The 21,751-nt window shown below is 35.5% G+C and overlaps 1 protein-coding gene across 11 annotated transcripts; it reads left to right on the top strand.

Moving 5' to 3' along the window:
• Positions 1-10,700: 10,700 nt before the first annotated feature.
• Positions 10,701-20,874, top strand: LOC18424213 (putative beta-1,3-galactosyltransferase 2). 11 transcript variants are annotated; one of them, XM_088845708.1, is made up of 12 exons: positions 10,701-11,139; positions 11,701-11,847; positions 12,792-12,888; positions 13,246-13,304; positions 13,497-13,708; positions 13,808-13,871; positions 18,090-18,162; positions 18,737-18,857; positions 18,940-19,027; positions 19,662-19,787; positions 19,887-19,996; positions 20,320-20,874. In XM_088845708.1, exons 2-12 carry the CDS (start codon positions 11,738-11,740, stop codon positions 20,466-20,468), a joined length of 1,209 nt encoding a protein of 402 aa, XP_088701834.1. In that variant the 5' UTR covers positions 10,701-11,139; positions 11,701-11,737; the 3' UTR covers positions 20,469-20,874. The 11 variants fall into 11 exon arrangements, with proteins under 11 accessions (XP_088701834.1, XP_088701835.1, XP_020517300.1 ...); XM_088845709.1 differs by having other exon boundaries at positions 13,243-13,304; positions 19,928-19,996; XM_020661641.2 differs by having other exon boundaries at positions 13,243-13,304.
• The last annotated feature ends 877 nt before the right edge of the window (positions 20,875-21,751 follow it).

The following is a 21,751-nucleotide window of genomic DNA, read 5'->3' as shown; positions in this document are numbered from 1 at the left end:
GTCTTGAACAGTAGTTTAGTTGTGGAATAGAGATCGTAATTGTAAGTACTAAAATTTATTTTATGATGTAACTTTTACTGATAAAGTGAATTTCTACTTGCCATGTCATGTAGCGATTTATGAAGTAATTTTTAGGAATATAGTAGATTTCTGCTTGGCATGCCTTTCAAGCCCTTTTGGCCCATGAATGCAACACTTTTGGGGAAATCTTTGTGTTCTTCTGGTGTCTATGTTTTATATTTTATTTCTTGGCTTGTAATCTCATCTATTTTATTTCTAGCTAGATAAGTATATGATTCATGAAATGATCCAACTTTTTGGATACCTACTGGAGACTCTTGAAAACAAATCCAAGGAGACGGCAAAGTGAGCACGAAAATCACAGGGTTCTTATGCTGAGAGCAAGGAGAGCATTGATAACAATTCTCAAGGATCTACTTGGAAGTTCAAGGAGAATCAACCAAGGGTGCTGCTGGCTTGTTGTTGGCATGTGTAGCTATAAGGCTTCGTGTGACTTATCTACAATTATGGGATGAGAAGCTTCCCATGGTGGGGAGGAATGCTATGGTTATCCAACATTCACATAAACTAATATTCATATGAATGTTGGATGGATATCTCTAAGATCAAGGAAGACCCTTCTCAAAGACCTGTTGAAAAACGCTGGATAGATATCCCTAAGATCAAGGAAGATCCTTCTTAGAGACCCATTGGAAATATAACCGTTAAAGCCCTTTTTTTCTCCTTATAAAAAGGGAAGCTAAAGAAAGGAAGAATGCAACAGCAAGAAAAAAAAAAACATAGAATTTTTGTGAGCCAAAAAAAAAAAAGAATTTATTCACTCTCTCTCAAAAAGGCAAGAAAAATCCGGATTCTGCGATCACCAGCCTCACGGCATCTCTTCTATGATCTCGGTTGGTCTCACGCTCCACCAATTTTTCGCTAACACAAGTATCAGAGGGACCATGTTTCATCTTCGTTTTTTTTTTTTTTTTTTTTGGAGCTTGTGTGATTTATCATCTCTCTATATTCACATTGTGTTTGTCATGATATATGAAAGATATTTTCTTCTCCTATGAATTATTGTGCTTCATTGCTTCAAGTAGTTTATTCTTACCATTTCTTCTTTTCAAGTGGAAAACCAGTACGAGTCTCTTCTTTTCTGTGCAATTTTAAAATTTCGTCGTCCCGGTTTTCTCTTTCTAAAAAGGGAAACTCTTCAAACCTCTATTGTCATTATTGCAGTGAATTCCAGTAAATATCACTTATTGTCACTTAATATAATATATTTTGATAAGCACGTATACTTATGTGGAACCTTAATCTGGCGCTTTAAACCAACTCATCCATCCAACGCTTGTATATCCTATTTCTTTAAATGTCACGTATTATTTAAAAGATTGATAAGCATGTATAATTTAAAGGCTACAAGGTCCTAGTATTTTGTTTCTTAGGAAGCATATCTATAATTACTTATTCCAAAATTATAACAACATTACAGCTATTATTCGAAAGTCATTTGCCACTTGATAATTGTGGTACTTATAGATAGAGAAATTGTTTTTTTTTTAAGGCATCAATTAATAACTGACATTGTTTATGAAATAATTGCAGCTTTTTATGTCCAAGCATTGACCGCATATATATATATATATATATATATATATATATATATATATATATTGGTGCCTTGTTTAGCTTCTTTAGAGCTTAGAGAGTATTTGTTTGCTCACATAAAACTTAGCAAATGGCTAGTAGAATAGTTACGATTGATCTTTCTAAAGTTGAAAATTGAATGGAAATAATTTTGGGATGTGGAAGAGAAAGATGAAATATCTCCTCATCCAAGATAGAATCATGTATGTACTAAAAGATGATCCACCAGTAGTTGGTGATAAACCAACTGAAAAAGAAAAGAAAATGTTATAAATTTTTTTAGATAATGACCTCATAGCAAAAACATCAATGTTAACTTTTATGCAAGATGACTTCATTAACGTTTTCGAGTATCATGAAATATCTAAAAAAATGCTAGAGGCAATAAAAAGTAAATATGATTCAACCTCTAAAACACACCTCCAATTGCTATTAGAGCAATATAATTCTTTTAAGATGAAGGAGGGTAATGATGTAGTAGAATATGTTAACAAGATGCTCGTTATGGCTAAGGACTTAGCCAATGCTGGGAATGAAGTCCCTAAGCGCATGCAAGTTTCCACTATTTTAAACAGTCTTCCACCTTCATGGAGGATGATGACAATTGCACTTATGTTAAATGCAAAATCTCTTACATTAAAGGACCTACTTATGCAACTAGCCTTAGAGCAAGAGCACATGAACAAAGATAAAAAGAGTAAACTCATGCTTGCTCAAGGACCTCCCAATTTTAGCCAACCTAAGCCAAATAACCAGAGATTTCAAGGGAAGTTTAATAAGATGAACAATAGGTTAAAAAACAGTGGAACTAAGCCTTACAACCAAGAAACTAAACAAGGACCGCCAAAATACTTCTTATGTGGTCAGACAGGTCACTTCAAGAACCGCTGCACAAAGAATAGAAATCCGCAAAATCCAAAGAATAGCAGAAGTGGAAGCAAGATGCATGAAGTGATTTGTATAGTTTTTGAGTGCCTGATGGCAGACCACGGCATCAAAGGATGGTGAGTAGACTCAGGCGCTAATCGACATATTGCAACCTCAAAATATCTCTTCGAGGACTTTAGAGAAATAAGAGCTGGGAAAACGCACATCTACATGGGAAACAACACCTATTTTGATGTGTTAGTTGTAGGAACTTGTAGGTTTTATGTTAGGCACAATCGACCTCGTATTGACTGATGTATATTTTGTCTCTTGCATGAGACAAAATAATGTATCTGTCCCTTTGCTTATTAGAAATGGTTTTGAAGTCCGTTTCCGATTATTAAAAGTATCAATCAAAAAGCGTGGACAAATTTATGCTTGGGGACACTTAGTTGATGACCACAACTTGTTCATACTTCATGTAAATGAGAAAGCTGACAATAAAATTTCATCTTATTCTGGTTATATTGATAGTGTAATGGTTGTTGATGCATATACTTGGCATCTTAGGCTTGGCCACATAGGCAAAAACAAAATAAATAGGCTAATAAAAGTAAGTCTTATTCTAAATCTAAATAATGTGGAATTTCCAACCTGTCAGCACTGCTTGTTAAGTAAAATGACTAAAAAATCATTCAATAAAGGAGAGAGAGCTAATGAGTTATTGAATATGGTCCACTAAGACATTTGTGGACCCCTCAATGCTAAACTCATATAGGGATGTTATACTTCATCACTTTTATTTAGATTTGGGCACGTTTATCTAATTTACCATAAATTAGAAGCTTTAGAAAAATTTAAAATATATAAAAAGGAAGTAGAAAACCAATTGAATAGGAATATCGAAGTTCTTAGAACCGATAGGGGAGGTGAATATATGTTCGAAGCTTTCAACGCTTCTTGTCAAGAATATGGTATTAAAAGACATCCTACTATGCCTTATACACCATAACAAAATGGAATAGATGAAATGCGTAATAGAACCCTTTTAGACATGACTAGATCCATGATGACTCATGCTAATTTACCTAAGACCTTTTGAGGAGAAGCAATAAACAAATCCATGTATATTCTTAATAGGGTTCCAACTAAGGCAATAAATTCTACCCCTTATGAATTGTGGACAGGTAGAAAACCTGATCTATCTAACTTAAAGAACTGGGGGTCGATTGCATATGCCCTAATTCCATATTAGCACATAAATAAATTAGAAAACAAAACTCTAGTGTGTAATTTTATAGGATACCCCGAAGGATCAGGGATATCGATTTTATCATAAAGATAAAGAACTCATTGAAAGCATAGATGCTGAGTTCTTAGAACATTTTATTGAAGAAAACACATACTTGTAGTGGATAATAATAATCCACTTAATATCCTAAATGACTTAAAACCACTACCTATAGTGGATATGGATAGCCCTGATCAACATAATGATGTTGAACTACACACACACCCAATGTTAAGTGGTCAAAAGAGGTCTAGAGCTCATCCATCATACCTTGATGATTTCTATGTTTATATGAGTGAGGAGACAGATAACCTTATTGACCTAGATGAAATTCATGACCTTTTTGACTTCAATGATGCTATGAAGTCACAAGAATATGAAGAATCGTTAAATGCCATGAAAGAAGAATTATATTCTATTGAGAAAAATAGAGTTTGAGATTTATGTGATTTACCATCAGATCAGAAATCTATAGGGTTTAAATGGGTACTTAAAAAGAAATTAAAATCTGATGAATCAATTGATAAATTTAAAAAAAGAATTTTAACCATAAAAAGGGAGTCGACTATGTCGACATTTATTCCCCAGTGGCAACGTTTATATCAATTAGAATAATATTGGCAATCCTTCCATATTATGGCCTAAAACTTTACCAAATGGATGTAAAGACTGCATTCTTGTATGATGAACTAAAGGAAACCATCTACATGAAGCAACCTGAAGGCTTCATAATTAAAGGTCAAGGAAATAAAATATATAAATTAAATAAGTCTTTATATGGTCTAAAACAATCTTCAAGACAATGGTACTTAACATTTCATGATGTCATCCTTCAAATAGGATATGAAGTAAATAAATTGGACCATTGTGTGTATGTCTTGAAGAGTGGGAGTAAATTCACAATATTTTCATTATATGTAGATGATATCCTGATAGCTGGAAATGACTTAGAAATTATTGATAAAACTAAGTCATGGCTTTCTTCTCGATTTGAGATGAAAGATATGAGAGAAGCATCTTATGTCCTAGGCATAAAAATAGCTAGAGAAAGAAAATAAAAAATGTTGTGCATGAGCCAAGAGAGATGTCTTGACTCTGTTCTTAAAAGATTTCAAATGGAAAATTGTAAGTCATTGTCTACTCCTGTTGAAAAGGGATAGGAAGGATTGTCCAGCAGGAAGACAAGAACAACCTGATCTTCCATATGCACAAGCTATTGATAGCTTGATATATGCAGTACGATGTACAAGACCACATTTGAGTTATGCTGTAGGACTTGTTAGTAGATATCAAAGTAACCCACGCATAGCTCATCGGAAAGTAATAAAAAATATTCGAAAGTACATTAAGGGAACAAAGCACATAAAATTGTGCTTTCAAACAGATAAGCTTGAAGTTAAATGATATTCATATGCATATTTTGCTGGGGATAAGGACGATAGTAAGTCTACCTGAAGACATATTTTCCTCTTTGGAGGGGCTGCCGTTTCTTGATCTAGTAAGAAACAAGGGTGTGTAGAGTACACACAGGAAGCAGAATACATTACACGTAGCACTGCCTGTACTTTCGCCATCTGGATAAAGCGCTTCATAGCTAACTTGAAGCTGCAAATAATCGACGGACCGATCCAAATATTTTGTGATAATCAAGCTGCAATTAAATTAATTCAAAGTGAAGCAAATAGCTCTAAAGGAAGAAGTATAGATGTCCAATATCACTACATTCAGGATGTAGTTGAGAAATGTGAAGTAGCCGTTAGTTACTTACCCTCATCAGATATGATTGCTGATCCATTAATAAAGGGTCCAAGTGTTAAACTATTGTTTAAACACACTAGTTTAATAAGACTTAAAAATGTCTAAGTCAGTCATTTTTTTCATGAGTGACAAAATCCGCATAAGCGTGAAAATCTTCATGATGGACATTTGTTATGAGAGGCATATCGGCAAAAGCGTAAGAAAAATCTCATGACAAGAAATTTTCTTAAAAGGTCATACTCAAAAGTGAGAGTATGCATGTGACTGATTATTACGTTCGACAGTCATGGCCAAGTGGGAGATGTTGGCACGTATGGTCATAAGGCCTCATGTGACTTTACCTACAATTGTGGTATGAGAAACCTACGATTGTGGGAAGAGTGCTATGATTATCCAATGTTCACATAAAGCAACATTCATATGAACCTTGGATGGATATCCCTAAGATCAAGGAAGACCATTCTCAGAGACTCGTTGGAAATATAACCGTTAAATCCATTTTCTTCTCCCTATAAAAAAGGAAGCTAGAGAGAGAAAGAATGCATCAGCAAGAAAAAAAAAAAAACACAGAGTTTCTGTGAGCAAAAACAAATAAAATTTATTCACTCTCTATCAAAAGGACAATAAATATCCGGGCTCTGCGATCACCAGCCTCACGACATCATTTCTTTGATCTCGGGTTAGTCTCGCGCTCCACCAATTTTCGCTAACACTTGTGTGAGCAGGGATGCAGCCTATTTGGGTACTGCTACTTCCATTCCAGAAGTCATAACTTTTTGCACATAAATCAAAATTACTATTACTACCCCTCTTCAGAAGCAGCACTATAAGGCCTATAACGAGAAAACGTATAGGTTTTCTTTAATAGATTTGGCTACGAAACTCTTCTAAATGCTTGAACTCTTAGCCCTAACTTTTACATGCGAGCTTAGGAATTTGTTATTTTTGTACCAGTTCGACAACATACATATCAAGATTTATATCTTAGTGTCAATTTGGATGTACCCAAAATTGTAATATTTTCAAATGATAAGAAAAAAATATTGAGATAGAAGATACCGTTTGGATAACTTCGTAAAAATATATAATCCATCCAAAAAGATATCACTTTACCCTCAAAACTACGAGTCAAAAATATTCAAGTCAGACTCAAATCTTTTTGGCTTGGATCGCGTTTCTCTTCAAACTTTACCCTCTCGCGGCTCTCTCTCTCTCTCTCTCTAAGCCTCACGCTCTTCCCTCTCCTTCCTGCTTTTCCCTCATCTCCTGTCTCTACCCCTCTCAAAGCTCCTCAAATCTCCGTAAGAAACAAACAAGCTGGTTTTTCTTGGTTTTGAGAATTCTCAAGATCCTCAAATCTCTGTGAAGAAAACGAGCTGGTTTTTCTTTTCCTTTGTCGTCTAGATTGACCTAAATATTTGGGTTTTCAAGAATCACTCATCAAAACTACCCGGTGAGACGAGATTGAGCTGAATATTTGGGTTTTCAAGAATCGCTGATCAAACGAGCTGTTTGATCAGATTGGGAAAGTAGTTAGCGTTGTTATTTTATTTTTGTCTAATGTGGAATCATTTATTTTCTTACAAGTAATGATGTCATTACAAATTGAATTACCATTAGAAGCTCAATTCAATTTATAAATAGGTTACTTGGCATGATTGAATAACGGGTGACAAGTCATTATCAAAGCATTTTCCTTATAACACGCACCAATATTAATAGTTTAATGGACTATAAGTATTATTCTTTTGCATATCTTTTACATGGATCATCCTTAATTATTTATTGCTTCATTTGTTGATTTTCATTGGTTAGATATCGTTTAAGTGGTTTTCTGTTCTGTTGTGGCAAAGGCAGCATCCACCATAAATCTTCAAAATGTTTTCCTTAGCTTAGCAAGCAGAGCACTAGATTTTTTTTAAGGGAATCAGAGCACTTATGTCTTAACTTCAAATTTATTGGCATGTTTCCTTTTTTATGCTTTCATGAAACTTCGAAATTTGATTTATTTATCTTGGTTATGTTTTGAAATTTGATAGTTGGTTATTTATTTCTACTTTCTACGCAATGATTTTATTAATGGAGAGCTAAAAGGAAATTCTGATGATGCAAAATATATTCATAGAAATATTCAAAGAACTGAAGATTTGCTTGAAGCTTACAATTCAAGCTTCTTAGTTCTTTGGTGAAACTGGGACTCTAAACAAAAAAATTATCAAACTCTAGATCAAAAGCTCTCTAACAGCTTTTATTTATTGATATAAGAACATTTGCTTGAAATGTTTTCTTTTAGTAGAATTTAACTTGTTTATTTGTTGTGCGCTTGAATATTTTTAAAAACCACCAAAACCGGGGATAAAGTCTTGAAGGCCACCTAGCTCGTTAGAGTTGGAGGGTTTCTAAGAGCATGCCACTGGGACATGTTCATATCCCCTATCCATGTTGATCCTGGATCACCAAATTTGGTATTCATCCCCCCACTAGTGTTCCAAATGGTTCTTTAACAAATCAAAAATATTTTCCTTAAAAATAGTAAAAATGGATTTGGAGCCTCAAATCTAATTTAACCCATATGGAAGAATCTAAGAAATTTGGAATTTTTAGGAGCTCCAAAATTTAAATTATAGAGTTTGAGAAACAATAAATTTTAATTTTTGAAGCTCCAGGAATTGAAACTAAGTCAAACTTGGACGAGATTGGTTTTGGGGCGTTTGATATCATACAGAACCCTCGCATCTGAAATTGGTTATCTGAGGTGACGGAGCACCAAATTTGGTGTCACAGGGCCATCAAGTTTTGGTATCCCGTGAGTGACTATACTGTTTCTTCAAAAGATATTCATATTAGGTTATTGAGTGAGCATTTTTTCTATCCATTACCTAGGGTAATACTCATTAGCTCATGTGACCTCTTTAACCATCAGGCTCACCTCAAAAGAAAATAAAATGTAGATTTGTGTGCCTGAACAACGTTCTAAGATTTGCATTAAAGATTGCTCAATTTTGGATGTAGATCTAAGTGCTTTTGTATTTAAAATCCATTTTTTCGTAGAAAGGGAAACTATTACTTTGATGATTAGGCTACTTTACAAGTTCATCAAGTCATCATATTGAACAATAAAATGGTTACTTTTTAAGTTTTATTTTATTTCGTAGGCATCATCAAGAATATCTTCCTGATTGCCCCTCTTTAGGATTGGAAATTCTGAATAATCCTGAGCATTTCATTAGTATAGCTCCATTTAAGTGCTTGAGGCGAAATAGTGATAATATCTTAGCAACACGAAATTCATTTTCAAAATAAGCCCTTTTTCCATTTTTCTAACCCGGAACAAGCAACGATATTCATGTCACTCAGCTAATTTTTAAAGTTTTTCTGATAGCTTAGGGCCCATTTGGTTTTTTAGATTCAGATTTCTAGGAGTCACTTCTATGGAAAAGCTGGGACAATTGTGTTTGGTTAGCTTAGAATTGATATTTCCATTGGAATTGAGATTTCTATGGGATTATGGAATGCTCATTTTAAACCTAAATTTTGGACAATCAAGTAATACCCCCAGTCAAAAAGTAATAGGTTTTAGAACCAAAATGCCCTCTCTCTCTTCTAACACCGAATATTTAACTTTTCCCATAACACACAAAAAGGCGGTCCAGCACTATAAACAAGCGGTTCAATAATATCGCAAAGCAATTCGACGCTGACAAAGAACAGTTCAGCAATAGGCCCATGTGGTCCGACGCTGCCAAAGAGCAGTTCAGCAATAGGCCCATGCGGTCCGAAAACAAGTCCAAAGTGTGATCCGGTAATGTCAAAGAGCAGTTCAACACTTTTTTTCAGTTTAACGGGGTCTGACAATTGGTACATGGAGGTCCGACAGCCCATGTAGCTTTTGGTACTTGGGGGGTATTTGGTAGTACCAGAGTTATATTACAAATCACCGGTCTCCACATTAAACAAATCGCCAGACCGCTGAGAGACATGACCGGACTGACCTGCCAGGAACGTAATTGCCTGATTGAAGCTTCAAAACTCCAGACTATTTGACGTAGCCATATTCAACTAGGTCGGACTACTTCAGTGTATTCGCTGGAGTGCTTGTGTTTCCAGGAAGCATATCACCGAGGTGATGCGATGAATCGCCGGACTGCAAAATTTCCAGGGAGGAAACTGCCGGTTCATTGTTCTTTACATGCCGGAGCGCTCTTCACAAGTATCGGAGTTGTTATTTTACAGTGAACTACCCACCGGAATAAGTTCACTAAATGCCGGAGTGCATTCTAATGGTGTCGGAGTGCGTTTTACAAGTTCCAGAGTGCCTATTTTACAATCAACAATTCGCCGAAGCGAGTTCATCAATTGCCGAAGTGAATTCTAAAGATGCCGGAGCGCATTTTACAGGTGCTGGACTGCCTATTTAACAGTGAATTATTCTCTTGAATGCATTCCATAAGTGCTGGAGTGTAAAATTGATAGGTTAAAAAGAAAGGGCAAACTTATCGTTTTTTAAATTTTTTTGAGATCGGGGGTATTAGTTATAAAAGTTAAATTTTGAGAAATTTTAATGAGAAAAAATTAAAGTGGGGTAAAGTGTTTAGAAAGCCCAATGTGAGGTGTTTTTAGTAATTATCCGTATTTTTTTTCTAGAAATAATTGTATTGTTTTTGGGTGAAACCCTAAATTTCAGATCGAGTAAGATCTTCTAGGTAGCTCTTCACCCATGGGATTATTATATGGTAAAGTCTCTATTATTTTTGTGCATGTGGACCCAACTTAAGTGGAGATTGTAGTGAAGGCGATGGTCTAGTGGGAGTTTCCATTCCAATGATAATTATTGGAAGCAATATTTGACCTCACTGTTCCATTTTTTTTTAAATTTAAAACCAAGCAAAATTTGACGTCCTCCGATTTTAAAGCTGCTACTTTTGAGTCTCTCTCTCTCTCTGGACCTCTGCACTCCCTCTTCTTTCTCTTACCCACTTTCTCTCTCTTACCCTCATGAAAGACTTTTAAGTCCCCTCTCTCTCTCTCTCTCTCTCTCTAAACTTGTTAATTATCTCGCATGAAAGACTTTTAATTCCCCTCTCTCTCTCTCTCTCTCTAAATCGGTCTGTCAAGGCCAACAACCCATGTGGTAGCTTTGCCACTGTTCCAACTCCATCGCATTCAGTCCCTTTTTCACATGGATCCTCTGCACCCCAAGAATCCAGGGTCTCATTATCTCCTCTCCTGCCCCCTCCATACTCATCAATTCCAATACCCACTTTCTCGGTCAGTCTCTCTCTCATGGTTTCTTCTTCCATTACGTTACAGGTGTTGGTCAGAGAGCTATTTATCTCTCAATATATCTTCTCTTTCTCTCTCATCCCAACCTCTGATAAGATCCCATATCGAGTACCCCAGATAATGTGAGGGACGAGGCTTTTGTCCTAAGTTTGGTTTGGTTCGGTTCGGTTCGGTTCCATGTCAAAATGGGTTCTTTATTCTGACGCAGTTGGGTGCTTATCTCCTTTGCACGCATTTGGAGATTCCTTTCGCTTGGAGCCACCGCCATTGTAGAAATCCTGCTGGTGCTTTTTTCTCTCTCTCTCTCTCCAAAGCACTGTCTCTCGATTTTGGGGCTCTCTAGTTATTCCTGAGAACTACTGTCCTCACTGTTTCTTGTAAATGTGATTGATGTTCAATGAATTTTTTCTCTCTCATACCAATCTGGGTTTTGGGGCACTCGAGTTATTCCTCAGAATAGTTGTTCTCTCACGCTCTTTTTTTAATTAATTTCAATGAATTTTGTCTTCTTCTTACACTTTTCTGGGTTCTAGGCCTTTGGCGTTTTCTGCGTTATTCCTGTGAACGACTTGTTCTCTTTTAAATTAATGTTCTATAACTTGAGTCACTCTCTGTGTTTTGGGGGTCTCAAGTTTTTCCTGTGAGTGAATTACTTGAGTCACTCTTTTTTTGGGAGTCTCAAGTTTTTCGTGTGACTGCCTCTCTTTAAATTTTCTGTTGATTTGCTCTCTCTCTCTAAATGTTCTGTTGATTTACTCTCTCTCTAAATTGGCATGTCTCAAAATTTTGTGGTTGCCAATATTCTTTGGGGCAGTTGGAATTATTGTAAAGGATTGTTATTACAGAGGTTGAGGATTTAGTGAGAGAGAGTGAGGGAAGGAAATGTCAATGAAGAGCAGAGGAGGGGAAGAGTCTGTTAAGAATGTATCGAGGAGATTGGTTCTCTTCCTGTGTCTAGGAAGCTTCTGTCTTGGCTTGCTCTTCACCAGTAGGTATGTGTGTTAATAATTGCCTTAAATCATCATCGGTATTCTCACCTTTTATTTCTTTTATCAAAGGGATATTCAATTTTCAAAAGGATATTCAATTGATTTGGTGAAATTTGACTGTTTTCCTTGGAGAAGTTGAGGATGCATAATGTAATCCTGTTATTGAATGCAATCAAATTAAGGTGTCCATCCTATCTGAAATCATATGAATTTTGAAGTTGGTCCAAGGCAAATTTCTTTGCTTTTTTCTCTCACAATATGGGGTCAAAAAGCCAAATTAAGTGATTCGTTTTTAGCCCTTATAAAACTGATCCTTGAACCTTTTTTGTGCTCATGTCACGTCGAGGTACTGCAGAAGAAAAAACTGCAAAATCCGATCCCATTTATCATAATCGATTAGTTAACATGTTGGTTAACCGTATTCTGAAACACGGAAAAAATCATTGGCTTGTCAAATTATCGGTTGTTTCACTTTTAAAAAGATCAGAAAATTGGCAAGGTCCCTGAATTTAAAGACTCAAAGAATGACCAAATATAGCGGCAGACTAATGCAGTTCATTGATAATACAAAAATATTTCAATATTCTGTGAAAAGAATGTCAGCTATAGGCGTTTGTGATAAGCAATGACTGCCAAATTAGACTTTGGACTATTGGTAGAGCAGATAATACTATAGTAGTGTGACATGTTGGTCATGTGTTGGCCGTTGTTTATGGATTTTCCTCATTTCTTATTAACATTGAAATTTAATGCAAAATCGGAATGTTGGTTTCTTCTTGTGATGGAAGCTAATTCTGAATTTGTGATATTCAGTCTTGATTTAAAGCTTAAGAGTTTAAGATTACCTCCCTCCACATGTGTCTTTTACATAGTTCAAGGTATTTTTAAAATCACCCTATGAGCACATAGATGGGAATTGTTTAAGTATTCCTTTTAATTGATCACAGAATTGATGATGTACCTGATCCTATAGATGGTATCGAGGCAAATTTTGTCCATGAGGAAATACTAAAGTCTGTTGCTGAAGACTGTCCTACAAAATCTGTAAGTAGCTTTGTGGTAAACTACTTCATATTTTTCTTTTCATTTTATACTTATGGAAAATATATGTAAGTTTGGTAAAAGAAAGATTCCTTTTCTGTACAAACCCTATAGAATGGATGAAAGATTTGTCATTGTACTGATTAGCCAAAAAGATTAATCGTTGTACTAAAATCTTCGTATTTAGTTTCACTAATATCCTTCAATTCCCCATTCCTTCTCTTGCACAGTTGTCATCATTCATTCCTTACTATTCATTTTCAAGAATCATCACACTATGCTCTTTTTTTCTCGTGAAGTGCACGTTCACTTTTTGGCTAAATATGCTATCTCAATTGATGCATTTTTCTGGATCAGAAGGTCACAAGGAGCAAGCACAAATACCTTGCGGAGGTTTTGACACCAGACCATTCTATTGAGTATGTTATCTTCTGTTTGCTTGCATTTCAATTGCTTTTTTATCATATTATTTATTAGCTTTGTGTAGTTTACAGCTACCCGAGTCGATTTTCATGCTTTATACTGTGACATTTGAATAAATTCCCAGTTCATATACATTTATTAACCAAGAAGATTCACTATGTAAAAATGGTATAATTTATTTTCTGCAGGGCACTGGATAAAACCATATTAAATATAGAGATGGAATTAGAAGCAGCAAAGGCTTCACATGGGAGGCTACTTAGAGGCTCTAATGGCCTTGGAAAACCTATGGGTTCTGATTCTACTGCAAAACGCCGAGCTTTCATGGTTATAGGAATTAATACAGCTTTTAACAGTAGAAAACGCAGAGACTCAATTCGCTCAACATGGATGCCACAAGGTTACTTTGATCTGTATGTTTTGTTTCTAAGAAAATACTTCGAATTTCTTTGAGAGGAGTGGAGAATTCCCTGTTATTGACTTAATATCAAAAACCCAGGTGAAAAGAGAAAGAAGTTGGAGGAAGAGAAAGGCATCATTGCTAGATTTGTCATAGGTCACAGGTGTGTTTCCATACCATTATGAATATGATCCAATGTTGAAACATTTATATCAGGCTCTTCCTTTTGTTTAGTTTTCTGACTTGATTAAATTAAAAGGCTCACAAATTTCACTTGGAAGAGAGATCAATTGATTATCAATGTGATTTTTTTCATAATTCATATTAATTTGATTTCAATAAATGTGTTTCATGCACGTTGAATTTAGCACAGACTTACAGTCTTGGAGTAGTTATTAGTGGTTAATACGATGTTTGCGAATATAATTTGTGAACTTGTCGATTGCAAATGTCTGTAATCCTTAGGTATTTGTATTAAACTTGTGGATGAATGACGCAAACAGGTTTTTTATTTTTTATTTTATTTTATTTTTTGGGATATTGAAATTTAAGTTTGGAGTTCTTTTGTTTTTCTAGTTTTCTTTACGGGTGTTTATGTCTTTTTTTAGTTGAAGAGAATTGAGGGGTAGAATTGGAAGTTTATTTATTTAAAGATGAAAGGTTGACATCTAGTTGGGGTTTCTTAGAAAAAAAGGAGTGAAGAGAATAAGAGTTTGTGACGATATCCTTCTAGCCTAGACTCTCTTCCTGACCCCGTGAGAAGGTATAATATCTCATAATTTATTTTTATTTTTTATTTTTCTAATTTTTTTAATTTTCTTTATCCATACTCCCTGCATCAAATGGTATTAGAGCTTTACAAGATACATCCATCACAATGCCTCCATAACCTATTCTTGCCATTGATGATCTACTGCCACAAATTGTGGAACTTGTGAGACAACAATTTGTAGAGAGCATAAAGAACCTAAGTCAATCCATATCGACATATAATGAATCAGAGGTTGCAATGTTTGGAAAATACCATTCACAAAGAAGAGGATACTTGCAATCATATGGATCTGGCGCCATCTTTCACCTTAGAGACAAATCTACCTCCACAGTCGATTCCAAATGTTGATCCTATATGTAATGAGCAAATTGTGATGCAAGAACCACAATTTGATGAACATTCACATGATCTTGATATCAAGGTCAATCTTCCAGATTTATGTGAGGAGCTCAAAAAAGAGATCAAGATGATAATTTACATGCTAGAGTTCCCCTATATGTTTCACATCAAGTATTTGATGAATGGGTTCCTAGAAGAAGATAAAGTACCCAGACGATGGTGGGACTTCATCAACAACTATTGGAAAGACTATAAAAAGATATGATGTATTCAATAAGCTCGAGGTCGAGCTCCTCTCAACCTACGAGAATATGATGTAACAAGGTCTCTATTTTTTATTTTTAGTTTATTATTTTTTCTACGAGATTGAAGTTAGTTTGGAGTTCTTTTTGTGTTTCTAGTTTACTTTAGGGGTGTTTGTCTTTTTTTAGTTATAGAGAATTGAGAAGTAACATTGGAAGTTTCTTTTTTTAAAGATGAAGAGTTTAGATTTAGTTAGGGTTTCTTAGGGAAGAAGTTAGGTTTTAGAGTTTTCTTTTATAAATATATAACTGTTGGATCAGTAAAAAGAGAGTGAAGAGAATAAAAGTTTATTTTGTATGTTTTTATACATTAAACTGGGAACAAGAAAATGTGGAAAAGATGTCTTTAAATTAACAAAAATGAGAGAGAAAATGTATAGGGATCTTGACCATATTTAATGCATTAAGAGTGACGATCAAAGGGTATTGGTGAAGGATGAAGAGGTCAAAGAAAGGTGGAGAATTTAGTTTTAAACATTATTAAATGACGAATACAATGGGAACACAACAATAGAAGGAACCATTGGCATAAATGAGGGCGGAGGTCATAGATACATTCATAGAATTAGGATATAGGAAGTGAAAGAAGCTTTGCAAAAGATAAAGATAGAAGAAGCGTTAGGACCAGATGGCATCCCGATGGAGGTTTCGAAGTGCATAGGGGAGATCGGCATTGACTAACTGACCAAGTTATTTATCGAGGTGTTGAGAACAAAAAAAATACCAGACAAATGGAGGAAAAGTATTGTATTACCTATTTACAAGAACAAGGAAGACATATAGAATTGTGCAAACTATCGATGGATTAAACTTATGAGCCACACTATGAAGCAACGACTAAGGTATGAAACGAGTATATCAGATAACCAATTCAGTTTTATGCTAGGGAGGTCAATAATTGAGGCTATTTTTCTACTTATGCAACTGATTGAGAAGTTTAGGATGCAGAAAAGACCTCTACATATTCTTTATTGATCTAGAGAAAGCTTATGATAGAGTTCCTCGAGATTTACTCTGATGGGTGTTGGATCTATATCGACTTGATGAGGGATATGTACAAGGGAGTGCTAACTAATGTATAAACAACTAGTTGAGTGACAAGTGAGTTTTCAGTGACAATAGGTCTACATGAGGGGTCAATGTTGAGCCCATACCTCTTTGTCTTAATTATGGACAATTTAATTAGGCACATGTAAGATGAGGTACTATAGTGTATGTTATTTACAGACAACATATTTTTTATTGATGAGACTTGAAGCAGTGACAACACAAAGTTAGAACTTTGGAGGGAGGCTCTAGAATCTAAAGGTTTTAAAATTAGCCAAACTAAGACATTATATAGAACGCCAGTTTAGTATTAATAGGAGTAGAGGTGAGGAAGTAGCTAAGATTGACGGCCAAGAAATAACAAAAAGAGCGTACTTTAGATATGTTGGGTCAATAATACAGGAATATAGAGAGATTGAGGAAGATGTCACGCATAGAATTAGAGCTGGGTACGAGAAGTGGAGATGTGCAACCGGAGTTTTATGTAATCGCCACATACCAATGAAGCTGAAGGGAAAGTTCTATAGGACAATTGTGAGACCAACTTTGATTTATTGGGTAGAATGTTAGGCGGTCAAGAAACAACATACCCATAGGATGAGTGTAGCTAAGATGAGGATGTTGAGTTAGATGAGTGGCAAGACAAGAAGGGATAGAATTTGAAATAAATACATTCGGGAGAATTTAGATGCGGCTCCAATAGGCAATAAGATGAGTGAAAGTAGACTAAAGTGGATTGGCCATGTGCAGCGTAGACCCAGTACAACACCCATTCGGAGGTGCAAGTTGGTTCAAGTGGAAGGCTCAAAAAGGGCAAGGGTAGGCCCAAAAGGACATGGCTGAAAGTAGTGATAAAAGATTTGGAGACTTATGGGTCCTTAATAGAGCAGAATGGCTGATCAGGATTAATGTAGCTGACCCCAAATAATTGAAAAAAGGCTACGATGATAATGATTTATTTTCTTCCTCTCTTCCCTGCATCAATGGATGTATTATTTTCACGATAATTTATTTCAAACAATGGAACTTTCTACATTAGTTAAGAGCCCTAAGACTTATCATTGTCTTCCACAATGAGAATGAGTCATATCTTCTAAGGGATTTCATGTTTACAAATGATATTAGAGCAAAGCCCCACAACCAAATTGGGGAAGGCAGTTATCATGTGTTTCTCACGAGTCATGCGGAAGGGACTTTCTAGTTGACTTGAAACTCCTTAGTACTATTGTCAAATGTCACTAAAACTCCCAGTGCCTTCTTTTTGAAAACTTTTAGTACTAATTAATTCACCAAGAGGGACATGTATTGACTTAGAATGCCTAGCATTTACTGGATAAAAATATAAATAACCGTTTAGTCTAATTATGTTCGAATATCTCACATCTATTGGGTGTCATCTTGGAGCAACTTGGGGATAGCACTTGAAAAAGCCAACCAAAAGTGCATATAGGTTGCATTGAGCCCTTAAAAGTTTGATATGTATCCCCCTATGTTCATATTGTATCAGGGGACTATCAAACATCTATGTTTCCATAGTTTGGAGCTGGTACTTTATGTGGTTGATTATTGTTTGCAACTTTTCACTATTGTTTACTCTTTCTTCTTTTTTGAAACACAACAATCATCATGGCTCTCTTATAGATGCTGACCATTTTTGTGATCTGTATTATTCATTATTATAATTTTTTCAGGTTCAGCTTTTGCTTTGGAAAAAATGCACCATTATTTGATAAGACACTTGGTATATGTATCTTGATAGAATAATATCCATAATTGATCAGTATCATAAATCATCCATTCATTTCTTGTTCTTTTTTTTTCTTTTTCTTTTTTTTTTCTTTTTTTCTCTTCCACTAGATTTTGTTGTTTGGTGTGCCATTCATGATTCTAAAACTAATTAGTGGAACTGTGCAAAATTCAGTGCAACCCCAGGTGGGATTTTGGATAGAGCAATTGAGGCTGAGAACAGAAAGCACGGGGATTTCTTGAGGCTGGTAAAGCCCTTTTTCGGATTAATTTGCCTTAACAAACTTGCCATCATTCTAGTTTTGCTAAAAGCCAACTTACTATTTTAGTCAATGTTCAGAAAAATTTAAAATATCGGCAGATAAAAATGGTCTAGTTAGGGCCTGGAGCAGTGTGTGGCGGTGCACCCAAAAAAGAAAAGATCACCCTTTTTGGTTAAGGAAAGATTGCCCTTTTTGGTTAAATATATATTCTATTTGGAGTTTTATTTTTTCTGTTATATATCAGCATGACTGCATCGATTTTGGTATTTGTAAAAACCAGGTCACGTAAACCCATTATGTTATTTTCTAAAAATAATTTCCCATTATATTGGTTATAAGGTCTGATATGTCAGATACTTCCAAATAGTACCCTGTTAAAATGTTATAGAATAATATGTAATGATTATTTGGTCCTTCTGATATTGACCCTGATTTATTGGCAATGTGGTTGCAAATCTTCATGGCCCCCAGCCATCTGGACATTACACAGTTTACTGAATATTCATTTCAGTTTGCAAAATGTTTTTGTGTTTCTCATTTTGCTCTTTGCAATGCGCAGGAGCATGTTGAAGGGTACCTTGAATTGTCAGCTAAGACGATGACATATTTTTCTACTGCTGTTTCCTTGTGGGATGCAGATTTTTATATAAAAGTTGATGATGATGTTCATGTCAATCTAGGTAAGCAACTGCACCTAAGCCTTTTGGGTCTGGGAGATGATTACCAATGTCTTCATTTACGCTATTGATATGGGTTATGCAGGAGCACTTGGAACAACTTTGGCAAGGCACAAGTCAAAGCCTCGGGTTTATATTGGTTGCATGAAGTCCGGTCCAGTTCTTTCTCAAAAGTATGATTATTTCTCACAGCTATAATAATTTCTTAGCCTTTTCTGACAAATGTCTCTGAGATTGTATACTATGATGCATGTTGGATACAGACAGTATGCTACGTATATCCTCAATAGTCCATTGTCAACAATGGAAAACTTATAGTTGAGAGGAACCACCACTGTGAAGTCCATTAGAGAGGAAGAGTGGTTACATTACAACCTCCATTTGTTAATGGCTGATAGTTGAGCATACACAACATATGCTACATCTCTCATGATATCAATGTTTCAATAATCACCTTGTCGATTCGGGAAGCACCAATCCCGACCAGATTGAGGCTGGCAATTCCATGCCAAGAAACCCTAGAATCACCCAAATCTCCCAGCTTTGTAGTATTTGTATTATTATTGATATATAGCCCTATCTGAATTGGGAACAGCCTAAGGTGGACCAGGCTAATCAGAATCAGACCCCTGGCGAGTCAGAGCCGCTTTCCTAATTCTGAAAAATTGCATGATGTGCTTTAGGTTTCTATTTATGATAACATGATGTATATAAAATAAATGAGACATTCTTACATTGCAATTTGAATTTTGATTACTGAAATGCTTCGACTTTGATTAATTCCTAGAACAACAAATACTGTACCAGGGGTGTGAGGTACTATGAGCCAGAGTTTTGGAAGTTTGGGGAGGAGGGAAACCGATATTTTAGGCATGCGACAGGACAACTATATGCAATTACCAAAGAGTTGGCGACATATATATCGAAAAACAGGTAAGAAGTTCTTTGTTGTTTTTAGTTTGTGGATAGTAATTCTTTTTCTTCTGATAATCGTAGTGGACACTAATTCTAATTCACAAAATTTGTTCCAAGGCACATGCTACACAAATATGTAAATGAGGATGTTTCATTAGGGTCTTGGTTCATAGGGATGGACGTGGAGCACATTGATGACCGCACACTTTGTTGTGGAACTCCTCCAGGTAACCTCACCTTACCCATATGGTTAGAATCCAATTAATTTTGAATGATGTCCTATCTTCTCTTCAGACCGTGCATTATGTTATTGTACTTTGATTGCTCTAGGGTTAGAGAACTTGACACCCATGAATTTTGTATTCAGTACTTTTAGCATTAGTAATGTGTCGAGGGAGGCCAATAACATGACACCCATGTATGCCAAAGTTTTCCATTTCGCTTCGTTGTCTTCGTAATTATCTGTCACAAATTGATCTTTGTAATTGAAGTGTTTCTCTAGAAACAAAAGATTGTCGAACTTCAACATAAGCAAATCAATACTTTTCAGATTGTGAGTGGAAGGCGCAGGGAGGGCATGCTTGTGCTGCCTCATTTGACTGGAGCTGTAGTGGTATTTGCAAGTCTGCCGAAAGAATTTATGAAGTGCACCGCCGTTGTGGCGAAAGTGAAAAAGCTCTCTGGAGTGTGGACTTTTGAGACCTATATCTTCACACCAAGAAGAACGTGGCTTCTAAATGGTATTATGGATAGTCCTCTCCTTTTAGATTTAGAGAGGAATAAACTACACTATCTCCAAGTGGTAACACGGTCCTAGATGTGTATACTATCAAGAGGAAGTCTGATCGGGAACACCCCTCATGTTTCGATGAAGAGATCATAATAAGCTTGATCATTTTCGCCCGTTCTTTTCATCTTCTTGGACGCCATCCTGTTTGTTCTTATTAGGAAACTCCCCTGTACTATTCTATCAAAAGGTCACTCGTTGTCATATTCTGTACGAAGAATATAGTAGTCTTTCGTTTTTTTTTTTTTTTTTCAATACTAACAAAGATACTTCACCTGTATGGATCAAGCAGCTAATGAAGCGGAGCATTTTTGACAACTCATTGCATGAGCTATTTCCAATTCTCCATTTTACAATTCCTGAGGATGAAGCTGTGAATATGATTTGTTCAAGCATAAGAATTCTTTAAAAACATTCATATCAAATGATAAACTATGCATTTGTGGTACATTTCCTCGTTCCTATCATTCCAATCAGCTTGGTTCAAGGGAGGTATGGATTTGTTTCCTTTTGGTCAAGTTTAATTCTTGAAAATTTGAACTGCTCATTTAAAATGTCTGGTTTAGAAACCTCAGCCAAAAAGGAAATCGATGAGATCTCTGCCTAACTATTGCATCTAGTGGGTGTATAAGTAAGACAATTAATGAAAAAGCCGAGGATAATTAAACATTTAGAACATGCCTGTTCATTTGGAGATTCCAATATTTAGCCAAACTGAGGTTATCTTACTAATCTTTATCCCAATAAAATCTTATATCAATAAAATGTACCTTTTTAGTAGAATCTGTTGGCCTCAGTAGTCGTTTGCAGTTATTATAAATCGTTATTGCTAACTGTGATTTTGGTTGGTTGCGCTCTACCGCCGGTCATCATTTCTCCATTTCTTCCTCAATTTTACATTGATAATATACTCAACGTTTTTTAACGTATATAGTACAATTTTTTGTTTTTTAGTAAGGGCACTTTTCATAGTTAGGAGGGGTAAGATTAAATATCTTTATAAAAATGTAATGGCATTTATGGCTAAGAAATAATCATTGCTCCATGTGCATCCTCCACCATACTACCATATGTAATAAATGTTCTTCTTTCTTTCAAGAAATTTAATTTTATCCCTCTTTAATTATGTAGGATGCTTCAAAAAAAAAATGTTGCTACATGGTGGAGTAAAGGTATTGAGTGGCCACAAATGTTA

The sequence above is a fragment of the Amborella trichopoda genome, chromosome 9 (assembly GCF_054954075.1).
Source record: "Amborella trichopoda isolate Santa Cruz 75 chromosome 9, AtrichopodaSantaCruz75HAP2 v2.0, whole genome shotgun sequence".
Taxonomy (NCBI): domain Eukaryota; kingdom Viridiplantae; phylum Streptophyta; class Magnoliopsida; order Amborellales; family Amborellaceae; genus Amborella; species Amborella trichopoda.
Note: the sequence above shows the minus strand (reverse complement) of the source record. Positions and strands in the feature narration are given on the sequence as shown.

Bases quoted from the DNA above. Each gene is read 5' to 3' on its own strand.
- LOC18424213 (XM_020661641.2), top strand. From the start codon at position 11,738: ATGTCAATGAAGAGCAGAGGAGGGGAAGAGTCTGTTAAGAATGTATCG. The intron at 13,305-13,496 runs GTATGTTATCTT...TATTTTCTGCAG, and splicing joins ACACCAGACCATTCTATTGA to GGCACTGGATAAAACCATAT. The intron at 13,872-18,089 runs GTGTGTTTCCAT...TGCAAAATTCAG, and splicing joins AGATTTGTCATAGGTCACAG to TGCAACCCCAGGTGGGATTT.